This window comes from Haliaeetus leucocephalus, unplaced genomic scaffold (assembly GCF_000737465.1).
Source record: "Haliaeetus leucocephalus isolate CR32 unplaced genomic scaffold, Haliaeetus_leucocephalus-4.0 Scaffold668, whole genome shotgun sequence".
Classification (NCBI taxonomy): domain Eukaryota; kingdom Metazoa; phylum Chordata; class Aves; order Accipitriformes; family Accipitridae; genus Haliaeetus; species Haliaeetus leucocephalus.
In genome coordinates, this window is record NW_010973104.1 from 2760587 (window position 1) to 2773349 (window position 12763).

General features: G+C 37.3%; 1 protein-coding gene across 1 annotated transcript in view; it reads left to right on the plus strand.

The window, feature by feature from the left end:
- Positions 1-12763, plus strand: part of ZCCHC14 (zinc finger, CCHC domain containing 14) — a 53071-nt gene that overhangs the window by 26323 nt on the left and 13985 nt on the right. The window contains exon 3 of the mRNA XM_010579607.1: positions 10855-10928. Within this exon, the coding sequence (XP_010577909.1) occupies positions 10855-10928 (74 nt within the window). The remainder of the gene's footprint in view (positions 1-10854; positions 10929-12763) is intronic.

Below are 12763 nucleotides of genomic sequence, written 5' to 3' on the forward strand. Positions count from 1 at the left end.
TTTGACTGTGCTGTAGGAAAAAAACCCTCCATATGTTTATAGAATATGTATAATTAATATATATACATGTAATGTTCAGGTCCTGACTTGGTGACTTCTAAGCTTAAAGTGTTGCTGGTCAAATCCTCGTTGGATGCAGTTGTGATTGATTGCAACTGATAAATTATCATTTATTAAATAATAAGTTAAATAATAAAAACAATTACAGTTTTTATGCAGTGGGGACTGGGTCTTTTTAAAAAAGAGTAACAATGGATTATGATTATCTAAGTGGGACCCAGAAGACTTGGATAAAATCCTATGTGATGAGGAAAAACTAATGGGTAATATGCAACCTTAATTCAGTTACCATTTTTTTCATCCCCCCCCCCCCCAAAGGTGGTTTGTTGTCAGTTCAAACTGCACTTAAGGTGGCACCTTACATTATTTCAATGGCGCGTCTGGTGTGTTTGTGTGAGACTCGGATTTGTCCATCTGTATTTAGGACATTGCTCAAAACTTCAAAGCAAATGCCAGCTCAGATTCCCAGCTGTGGTGACTACCTGAATGTGTCATGTCTTCCCTGTCTGGTTTCCTTTCAGGGTGCATCAGTGAGGTTTGTATTCTTTTTCTAAGCTCAGGGTAGGTGTCTGTTCCGTGCAGACATATGAACTTCAAAGGCTTCAGCTCCATTGGGTTTGTTTCCTCTGACATTTGGGATTTAGTGAAGCCTAGGTTTTCTGGGGTTTGGTACACTTCAGCACAGAAACAGTACCTGAGAATGTTTTCCATGGAAAACTGACTTTACATTTTTAGTTTTATAGGTGAATATAGCATTCAGATCAGAACTAATCATCTGGCTCGCCTTGGGTTTGCGGGGGTTCAGTGAATTATGTGCCACAGAAAATCCTTTCTAGGGAAGCATAAGACTGCTCTAGGATGAGCTAACTTTCTCTTAAAAATATGAAACAAAGCCAGTATTTGGTTTAAAAGTGGTCTAAGAACAGTAAATAAAACAATCACTTGATCAGATAAAACTAGACTAAATATACAACTGCATGTTACTTAGTAAGTGAAAGTATTTATATACAAAGTTGAACATCTCTCTTGATTGCAGAGATATTTTTACAAGCATGGGCTGTGTAATTAGATATGGGCAGTCTGCTTATTTTAATTGCCTATACAAGAATGTATGTTAGTGGTTACTGAAGCTGCCTTCAAACTGAGCGTTTGGGCTTATGGTCAATTTTGCAGGAGTACTTTTCAAAATGAGCTGTGCATTCCTTCAAGAAGTCTGCTCTAGTTAAATCGGAGAAGGAAGATGAGTCATTGGGCCAGATTTCTAAGCAAATTAAGCACACAGCTGCATTCATAACTTACACATGCTTTTCTCAGTTGTATGAAAATAGTTAATTAGCTGCAGTTACATGTAGAATTAGCCAGCTTGGGGAATTAGGCAGTAAATATATTTTACAAATTAAATTCTGAAGTCCTTTAAAAAACAAGCAGTCCCCCAGCCCCCAAGCAACAAAATCTGAGCACAGGCTTAATCTCAGATACTGTGACTAATGTCTCTGAATTTGTTGTAGGATACCTTTAAGCCTGCAGTGTTGCAAGTGTTTACCTAAAATCGTGCCTGAAAATACCAAAGTATTTCCATGGTATTAAAAAACATAGTTAAGGATTCCTTTTTGGATATGTTCTGCCTGACATTATAAGAAGATACATCTTGGCTTGATTAGAGCTACTTGAATTAAAGAGTATGTTTTACCTGTTGCTCAATGGTCTGTAACTAATGTCAAACTCTTGCAGCCTTTTTTGGCCCTGTATCATAGCTCTCTTTCTGCTCAGAGCATTATTATATATATTTCAACAGCATATCCTTGGTTAAGTATATGTTTCAAGGCACAGCACCTGTTTAGTGACAAGTGTTGGTGCTTGGATTTAGTAAGGCAGTGGAGCTGTTACGCAAATATGTCCAATACAGCAGCCCTTTCTGGATAATTTATTCTGTAAAAGCTTTCTGGCATTAGAAAAGAAAAAAGGCAACTTGTAAGGCAGTTGTCTATTCAGTGGCAATGGCAGGCAGTTCAGCAGCAGTAATGCAAAAGTTAGTACTCTTGGCCTGAAGCATTTGGTAAGAAAAACCTTCAAATTAAAGTTTGAAGCTGTATCTTGATTTTGAAAGCAGCTGACTGATTCTTCTGGGTTTTACGTTTTCCTGTCCAGATGGGAGTCTTCTCCAGCCTTCAGTGCAGACAGCTTTTTGTTTTATTTAAGCTTTTGAATCCAATGAAGTTGTGAAACCATTCTTAAGGTTGATTGGCTTTTGTGGTTGGCTAAAGTGCTGACAGTATCATTCAGTGTTACTGAAAACAATGTATGAATTCAATTAAAATCTTAAAAGCTAAGCTATACAGACTTTTAAAAATATCCGTCTTTTTTGGAGAAACATAAGAAGGTCACTTAGTTGGCAAGTTAAATAAGCCAAACTGAGGAAGTAGCAGGAACATGAAAACTACTAGTTTGGGGGCGAGCGATACAATCCCAGTGTATTATTGCTTCCTATATGCTGCCAAAAGTAAGCTAATGTCCCTGATTTTTAAAAAAGACGTGTAATTATTTCCTGTGGAATATTGCAGTTCATAGTCTTCAGTCTTGCTTTTAAATTAAAGTAGGATTAACTTGTCACTTAAACTCACGTTGTAAGTATGTGTTGGTTTTGATCTTAAATATTGTCTAAACTGGAAGAACTCTTATTTCTTACAAAGAAAAATGACAGTTCGAAGAGCATTTCTTCTGCTAATGTTGCTGCTAACAGAAATTTTTCATTATGTCCATGAAGCTTTAATTTCCAGTGTCTTCCTGTGTGTTTTTATAGAGGCAACAGCCAGCCAGAAGACTTTCTTGCTAACTAATAAAACTGTTCTGTTTGGTTACGAGTTTTTTCCTAGCTGTAGCTTCCTTTTTAAGCCAACACCATGGAAAAGCTGCTGTCTGCTCTTCTACTTTTAGTCTTCAGAGATACCGGCAGAAAACTGGATGGTGGACCCTGTTGTTAGGACCCACTTCAGCCTCATAAGTCCAACATACCTTAAACTTGAGTCCTCTTTTCTCCCTTTTTCTCCACAAAACCATCTGTCTTAAGAAGAGATCAACTCAGCATTGACTTTTAAGAAACCACAAACTGTTAAGAGAAGTAAAGGCCAAAAAGTGGAAGTGCAGGGAGCAGCAAGTGATATGATGAGCTCAACAACTGCTAGCCAGTAGTTCTTGGGTCATGTACTATGACAGACCCTGCTTCATTAGCTTCAGTCATGGGAATGGGTGAGAAGTAGAGGTGTCCCCTTTTGCCCTCTGCTAAATTTTCCCTCCTTTGTTTAGTCAATGAAAGCTGTGATGGTAATTAGTTCTGTGTCCTGAATTTCTGTTAGCCAGGCAGAATTCGTTCCTGCAGGATACTTGGTTTAAAGAATTTGGTAATCAGAAAATGACTGCTCTATCTGGAGTCTCAAGTGAATGTGTGACTACTTTTCAAGAGTGTTTCAATGATTTTTGTATTGCTGTGGTCATTGCTAAGCTTCGAAGATACTGTAATGTAGTAGTCTTCTGCCTGGAACGCAGTCTTTGATTTCCTGGGTGGGTCAGGCTTCATGGATTGTTTTGAAGATACCTGATGTGGGAAGGATAAGCAAAGATCTTATGGTGCTTTCATATCAACCACAATTTTTCTGCCCTCTTCTGGGAGGGAGAGGTAAATGCTGTATAACTTCTGGTTCAATTTAAATACTTCTTAGCAAGCAGCAGCTTTATATTTGCATAAAGGTTTGAGGATCACTTAAGTGTCCCAATTACACCTCTTCACATGATGTTTTCTCAGTCCATAACCACTGTATTATGTGAAAACAGGTTAATACTAATATAATAATGAAAGGTCATTCTTACATGACAACTCAATGTAGTGAACGGTAGAGAGAATTGCTTCATCCTTTCTATATTTGACTTTTTCTAGAAGTAGTAAAATAAGATCACTTTCAAAAAGAAATGTTTCCTTACCTGTTTTCCCTCACTTTTAAGGAAATACTCTAAACATGGTTCTTGATGCTTTTGAGTGGAAGCGTTTTTCCCCCTCTAGTATAGGTATAGATAGACAAGCTCATAGCTGAGTGATACGCACTTGCTAAATTTACCTCTGATACTTTCTAATTGTTCGATACATTTATGTTTTTAAGAATATATTATATGTCCTCGCTTTTCATGTTCTTTGCCTCCCAGAAGCACAGTTTCTGTAAGTACAAATATTTCATACCAGAGAGCATCTCTTGTTAGTCCATTATTTGGACTCTGGCCCATCAATTTTTTGATGCAGACTGGGTATCTCTTAAAAGGAATAGTTTGTGTGTGAGTTAATGTGTCATGAAACAATCCAAGGTGTGCTTTTGCTGGTTGTTGAATAGAGCAGAGTTCAAGTTGAATGGTTTTAGTGTCATCCTCTTAGTGATTCAGAAAGTGTTATGTCTAAGTTTGAAAGTAAAGTGAGGCTTTGGGGACACTCTTGCAGTGAAAGCTTCCTCAGAAGAAGTCTTAGGGACAGGTCAACAGTGCCAGCTCTTTCTTGGCTTTAATGACAAAACTATTAAAAGCTAATATTGTAGTTCTCTGACTTGTTGAAAGGCGTTTTAGTGAATAAACATGAGACTGACCTGATCTGGGGTCCTGGGACATAACACGAACACCCAGTTCTCAGCAACCTGAAAGATGTTGATCAATACCTGGGTTACTTAAATCTCAATTCTCACTAATCTGCTTATCTTACAGACTCTGGCCAGCCATTTCTGTATGTGCTTTGAAAACCTAATATTTGATTCTGCAAGTTTTCTTTGGGCCTCCAGTATTCCAGTTAATGAATAATTTAAGTTTTGAAGAAGCATGAGGCTAGGGAAATAAAATAAATTTTGTTGATGAGAAAACTTAGTCTTGTATGTTTGTGGCAGAAGAGGATCAATGTATTTGCTGGTAAGAAGAGCGTATCTGTAGGTTTTTTTAATTCTCCATCATAGCCTAGATAAAAAGCTTTAAAAAGGTTGGAAATGTGAAAGCAGGAAGCTTTCTGAAAAAAACAGGAAAAAAAACCCAAACCTCTTAAGCTGATACTTACAAGCAGTTTCTCAGCTTCAATTCAATTGATCAGTTGACCTTTTTGTTTTTTTAAAAAAAACAAACCCAAACTTTGTAATTTCATGTGCTTTGTTGCCATAAATATGCTTTGAAACTAGCAAATAAACTGTTTCTTCAGTTTTCCCTCTCTTTTGCCTGTATGTGTGGGAATATAAATACTGGTGGGTTTGAGGGTTGAGTGGGAAGACTTTGTGAGTTTTTGTTTCCGAGTTTTTGTGCAGTTACTTGGGATTACCTTCCGATGTCTAAAGGACAACAGTAATAGAGTAATGCTGCTTTTGAAGTATTTCTTTTAGAAAAACAAGAGGAGATGGCATGTGAAAGTCTTGGTATTGCATTTTTGATTACCACTTCTGTGTAAATAAGGATGTGGAAAGTATTCTATTAGTTCCCTTTTGTTAGGTAGACCTTTTCAGCAAAAATTCAATTGCTGTATTTGTGTTTGAATGCTCATTGCCGTGAAGACACAACTTCATGAATGAAAATTAAAAAAAAAAAATCTTTAAATCCAGAAGCATCAACATGTACAAGCCATGTACTTGGCCTCCTGTATAACACAAACTAAAGGATTTTACTTAACAATTTTTTTCCTGCTTAAAAATAAATGGTAGCACTTCTGCTTTTTTGTCAAGTACACTGTCTCAAGAGCTGCACAGGTTGAATGCAGTCTCATGACACTCAAATTTTACCACCTGAATGCTGGAGAACAGTATTTCCATGCTACATGCCACACAAACTGAACCTACATGCAGTGATTTAATAAAAAGGAAAATGACTAGCTAGGTATGGAGCAGAAATTACTTTTTCAGACTGTGGTAAATTCTTCCTGGTAGTTTCAGTGTCATGCACTTTAACCCAACGGCTCAGCTCTCATGATGTGCTCCTGGCTTGCAGTCTTATCTGTAGTTTTCATCTAGTGTTGTACAAAAAAAGTTCTGGACTCTCATGTATGTTTTCTTTTGGTAAAGAAACTGCTAAAAAAAAAAAAGCACTGTGTAAAGCTATTCATGAAATCAAAGGAAAAACATACTGGTGGAAATTATATGCACAAACTAGTGAAAGCTGGAATGGGTGTTTGATTTACTTCTAGAGTGCTAGTGTTAGTGCTGAAATATTGGATATTATGAAAAAAGGCTAGCCTTCAATCAACACTTGTGATTATCTTGAATTTTTTTTACTTTTTAAGGAGGAACACAAAAAAGTTCTGTGGATTGAGACATTGCTCTATCTACTCCTTTTACTGGTTAACAGTGGCTTGATCCTGAAGTTGAAAAAAAGGGAGTTATAAAACCCACAACCTACAATGGGATATTAAGGTGGTTTCCAAAAATGACATTTTTTCTGCTCTTGCCCACATCTACTGCATGTTTTACTCTGACCTTGACCTGGCAGGCGTGGCTAATCCTAAAGCGTTTGAATTGGTCTTTCACTTTACGTAGCTGCTGACATTTTGGGAGGAGGAGGGCCAAGATCCTGCTTTTTCAGAGGGAGAGGCTAGTCAATGGCTGGCAGCAAGAAAACTAGAGGATTTAATACTTGGTTGTGAGGAGAGGGAAGGAGTTTGTCTGTGCCTTCACAGAAACACTCAACTGATCAGATGACAAATGCATTAGTATCAGCCAAATGGGTAAAAATCCCAGGCTAGAATAGGAAAACAGAACTGAATAAACTAGATCTCTTTTACCTGGACATTTTGGAATGGGGAGGGGGGACCACTGTTTGAAAAGGAGAGGATATGACTTAGTTCCTCTGATGGGTGTGATTTCTGACTCTGCCTCTGTGCCCTAGCATTTCAAATGCAAGCTTCCATACTTGATACACTTCTATGTACAATTCAAAACTACATGAAGAATGCTTCACTTTTGTGTTTAAAGGAAAGCAGCAAATAAAGTAGTAAAAAAACCCAAACACCGAACTTAGGAAATTTGACTGCAGAAAATCTCTGTGAGTGAATGAAGATGTTTTTGTACTGTCTGCTGCCCTTTCAAAGTAGAGTTCAGTAAAAGACAAAGGTTCAGCTATTGAAAAATCTGATTCCTAGTAACTATGAATGCATGATTAGGGTTGTGTGCATCTGTCCCAGTACTCTGCCCTTTTCTGAATGATGCCAAAGGACACTTGTAACACAGCCTCGATGGGAGCCTCTCCTGCAGCATTGCAGTTCTACAAACCTCCTTTGTATTTCTCTACCCCTTTCATGTCATTTGTGATCTCATCCGACTGTTTCACTTACCTGCCTTAATTTCCCAGATAATTACTGATGAATGTCCATGATGAAAAGTCTTCAGTGCCCCTCTGCCAATGCAGCTTAGAAACTTTAGCAGTGAGGGAGTCATGTACGCATACACACACAAGCACTTTTCTTGGATGGTTTTACAGGGAGGTGCTGGGAGAGAGGAGCAGATGGAAAGGTAGGTCTCAGATCTTGTATCATGACTTGTATTGTACCCTGCCAAGCTGCTGTGGTCGGTTCCTGCCCCACGCACAACAGCAAAGCCTAACGTGGAGAGCATACCTGGACTACTTGTGGATGAGTTCCCATTGATTAGTTCCAGACCTAGAGCTTGGATTTAAAGTAGTGCAAATATACTTGCTCTGGCTATCTCCTGAATTAGAAACATTAACTTTTTTTTTTAATCGCCTGGGTTGGGAAGCTTGAGTTTTGCTGAATTCAGCATCCTGAAAAGACAACAGTATCATGTGTCCTTAATTCAGTACAAAGGTTTTTCTGGTCATGGAATCATTTATAGTGATATTGGGTAGAGTCAGCTCTTAGAGCAATTTCCCATGCCTTTGAGAGTAAATACAGTAAAAAAAAAAAACAAACTTTTTTTTTTTTTTTTACTTTGTAATTTGTTAGCAAATTTAATATCTACTCCTGCTTGGTAGATGGCATGGTTTTTTTTTTCCTGAGTTTTGTATTATTGATTGCTCTGAATAAAGTTAAGCTTCATTGTAGGTTTAGGAAGGCTATTTTAATCAAACCAACCACAAGTTAAGTAATACAAAAAGTATGTGAGAGGCTACATAACAAAAACATACAACTTGACAAATTAAACAAGAACTCTAGAATTTAGACAGATGATACTTTTCACGGTATTAGCTAGCTGGGAGAAAATTACTGAAGCACTTGGTATAGCATTAGAAATTATCCACTCAATTGTCCCTAGAAGCATATTGCTGTTTCACAATGAACTATATTTCATGTTCTAGAGCAGACCTAATCTTACAAGATTCAGTTTAGGATCACTGCAGTCAGTGCAGAAATATCTACCTAATGGTTCACTTGGCTAATTGCAGTCATTTTCCAGAGGATAAATTCATTGCAGCAGATTATATTAACCGAACAAGTTCAGACCAGAACTTTAGCATGAAAAGGTCATGTAACTGTCAGCACAACAAAATCCACGAGGTGATTTAAAGTTTGTTATTAACTTGCATAGTAAAACAGAAATAGCTTTATTTTATGTTGATAGGTAATCCTATTTTTCTTGAATCACTGTAGAAGAATAATGAATAGATAGAAGAAATGGTATTTGACTACTGTAGAAAATGCTAATGCTCAGAACAGAGTTTCAGTAAAGTGACAGTGGATTTGCTATAAATGACAAATGTTAAGTAACACTTGCTATGTCTTTCTGGCTTTCTTTGTCCTACTCCAAAAACAGATGTTGCAGCAGTTGACACTAGGCTTTCTACAGGTTATTTGCTCATCCTTCAGCTGTTTCACCAACAGTATGGTGATACCCCTTCTTAATATCCACTTTACAAGTTCTTTCTAATTATAATTCTAAAGTACATATAATTCCAATCAATGTTCAGTATATTTTAACTGTGGTCACAATTAAGGGTGCCCTGAATTCTCTTAAATAAGTGTACAGAGGTAGATTTTTTTTTTAAATGGTAAGAAAACCTCTGAACCATGTGCATGTCTAAATCTTTATGACACTACATACTGTCTGGATAGTTCATCAATATCTGGCATGTAGAAGATTTATTCCTGTGGCGCTCAGCATGCAGTGTAACAGTGCAGTAGTACTGTAAAATCATTTCAGAAGCGTGAGAGGAATCCACTGAAAACTTTAAGAGGAGCAAGTCTCTACAAAAAGCATAATATGCAGGAGAAAGTAGTAAGTAATGAATTAACATTATTCATAAGCTCAGGGATTTATGTTATTGTAATTGGGAAGTACATGGGGAAGGAACTGCTGAGATGATCATAAAAGGAATGTTAATTCTGTATTTTAAAGACAGCCACGAATGTCTGTAGATCTATTTAAAGCTTGCCAGTTCTAAAAATTTCGTCTGCAAATAAATCAGACTCAAAGAGGAGGTCTTTAAAACAGACAAGACCTAGGTTGTAACGTTTTTAAATGAACAGGGCACAATAAAAATTTTTAAATGGCCACGATAAAGACTTTAGGTCATGATTGTTTTAAGGCAGAGGAAAATCAAGCTCCAGAGAGGCAATAGGGTGGCTTTGGCTGAAGTCTCACTGTGGGGAGTAGAGAGACGTGAGGCTGATGAAACGGGTTGCCTGTTGTAATGCGGTTGCTGTGACTTTTGCACTGCAACTGTTTTGTCATGCAGTTATGTTATGAGGAAGTTATATGTGATAAACATAGGTTTGAGTCTTACAGGTATATGTGATAAATATAGGTTTGAGTCTTACAGGTAATACAGGTAAACATCTTGTAAAGGGTGATTCCCCAGAAACAAAATGGTAGGGCTCCGGGTTTTGTTTGTTAGAATCTCTAAGTGAAAACACAATATACACAGCATGTGTCCCTTCAAGCACCTGTCGCTTGGAGGTAAAATTCTAGTGACTTTGTTTTAGTATGATTGCTTTTGAATTTTTAAGCCAATGTAAATTAGCTTTTTGTAAGAAAAATTCTGTGTGTGTATCCCCATGCGTGCAGTCAAAAGGCAGAAGAAATTTGCAAGAGAAATAGAAAGTCAGTAAAATAATCTTCATAAAGTTTAGCATGGTGGAATTTCTGATCTGCATGTATTGGGAAATGAGTCTCCAAGAATTTAGCATATTAAATGCCTGTTGCGTCAGATCATGTCTTTAAAGGATGCATATCGTACGTAGAGATGGAAGCAGTGACCTGTACTGTTATTCAACCCTTTCCACAGTAAGATCCTGTTTTTACTTACAACTTACTCAAACTGCAGTAATTGAAGCTGAAATTTTCCATGAAACTGCAGTCAAGGAGTCTTCATGATGTCAACACAGCAATAAAACCACAGTAAACTCCTTGCAAAATCAGCCCCTGAAAACATGGAGACTTTTGCCTGTCTTCGTTTCTCTGTGCGCCAGTTTTCCCTCATAGGGATGGTATTTGCTACTTGATGTTATTAAGATAAATCCATGCATGTTTGTGTAGCATTCTGTCATTACGTGGATGAGTGGTATGATAAGGCCATGAGGAAATAAAGAACTCTGCATTTAGTATATTGTTTGGGTACTGGCTGAAACAAAGCTTTGCTAAGGCTAGAACTGAAAGTATCATGGAGCGGTGGAATCAACCTTCCTACCTGCTGAGTGAGGCAAGCCCAAGCTGTGCACTTTAAGCACTGCCGCAAGTTGTTGGATGCTCTCAAAGCAACTCCTGGCACTACCAAAGAGTCATCACTTTTGCATGCATTTAAGAATATCCTCCTCATTCTTCTTATCTCTTTGCTTTTTCATAGTGAGTGTTGAAAAAGTAGAATTAAAGGGACTGGCACACAAGAAGAATGAAAGAAATGTTGAATATTCCTTTGAGGTAAGTTTTGGTGATTGGGGGTTTTTTTACAAGGAAAGAAGGGTGGATAATATTTAAGGAGGAGTTAAAGAAATTCTCAAACTTTATTGTTAGATCCCAGAAATTGGTCTAGTGGAGGTCCTTCGGGATAAATGGTGGCTGTATTTTTTAATCAATTGTTTGGAAGTAGTCATAAATGGCTGTTGATGAACATTTGTGGATGATTCAGAGATTGGCTGGTAAGTGGGACACAGGCAAAAAAAATATTCAGTCTAATGCAGTAAGTCGTGGCAAAGTATATATTTAGGGGAAAATATCATGCAACACTTACAGAATGGTTATGTGCTGGAATGCAGAAGCTAGAAAGAATTTAAGTCTTAATCTGGACAAATGAGAATTTAGACTCTTAGGGTACTGCTGCACATATGGGAGAAGAGGTAGGATGGTCATTTATCTTTGCATTCAGCATTGAGGGGAGTGTGAGACTGGCATATGGTTCAGGCGTTACTGGTTTTAAAAGGGGTGTTGAAGAGTACAGAAAATAGCTATGGAAATTATTCAAGGCTTGAGGAAAATGTCATGTAGTGAGAGACTTAAAGAACTTGACTGAAAGATGACTTTCAGTATCATATAAAAGCGTTTTCAAAGGGAAGAAAATATTTTACAATAAAGGGGGCGTTAATCTAGCAGAAAAAGGCATAACAGGAACTGTTGTCTGAAAATTGAAGCCAGACTAATTCAAACTGGAAGTGAGAATAGTTTCTTTGGAATGAGAGTGGTTAGCCACAAGCTGCTAGGAGAAGTGGCTTCCCCCCTGTTTTTACGCAGCTTTTGGAGGTTCGGTCATTGCTCACAATTTCTGTGGAGGGATGACTTCATTCTGTGAAACCTTGTATTAATAGCAGAGACTGGATTCTGGGTGCTGGCGAGAAAGAATGACAAACTGCTTTTCTCCCATCTAGTTGGAACGACGTAGTCCAAAATTCAGAATGCAAAGCCCAGAAAATGTCTTTGGTTTGCTTAATGAGGCAACAGAGCCAAACAGTTGGTGTGAAAAGGAGAATCCGAAAGAAAACGGACAGTAGAATTTCAATTATCTACAACTTTTACCAAAAAGAAAAAGTTACTCTTTAGAACTACCACCCAAGATAGAGTATCAGTTTAGCATCTTCTTGTGATGTTGACAGCATTAACCTCTGCGTGACTTGATTCATGGATAATGTTCTGAATTTTCTGAATCCTGTGATTGTTCCAAATGTCATCAATATTAGAAAGGATTTTTTCAAAGGGTTTTAAAAATCTTTATGAATTGTACAGTTGTCTGGACTCCAGTTATGTATTAGTATCTTGTGAAACATCTTTTCTTGTTATAAATTCTTCTATAAATACCAGAAATTACTTTTACCAGTATTTCACTTGACAGCTTGTAACTGTGAAAGAGCAGTGCATAGTTTAGCTGAGCTAATAAATTGCTGTTTGCTGGGTTAGAAACCCAACTATTAAATGTTTTGTTTAGTAGCTTGGGAATAGAAGGTCAATAGATAGACCAGTGTAGTGTTTTCAGCATCGCTTCAGAATGCTATTGTTCTCTGCATTTATGGTTCACATTATTGTTTTATAAGTATTGAAAATTATAACAGCTTAGCAAAACACAGGTCGTAACAAATGTTGCGTTATAACAAAACTAGAAAGAAAGAAATTTCTCCTATATTTTCTGAATTTTCTCATGAATCTAAAAAAAAGTATTAATTTATCACGAACTTTAAAAAAACAAGCAAAAACCCCTACAGGCTTTGTAAAACCAGAAACTGCTTAAGTTTTCTTTCTTCTTTTCTCCCCCCCCCCCCCTCCTGTGC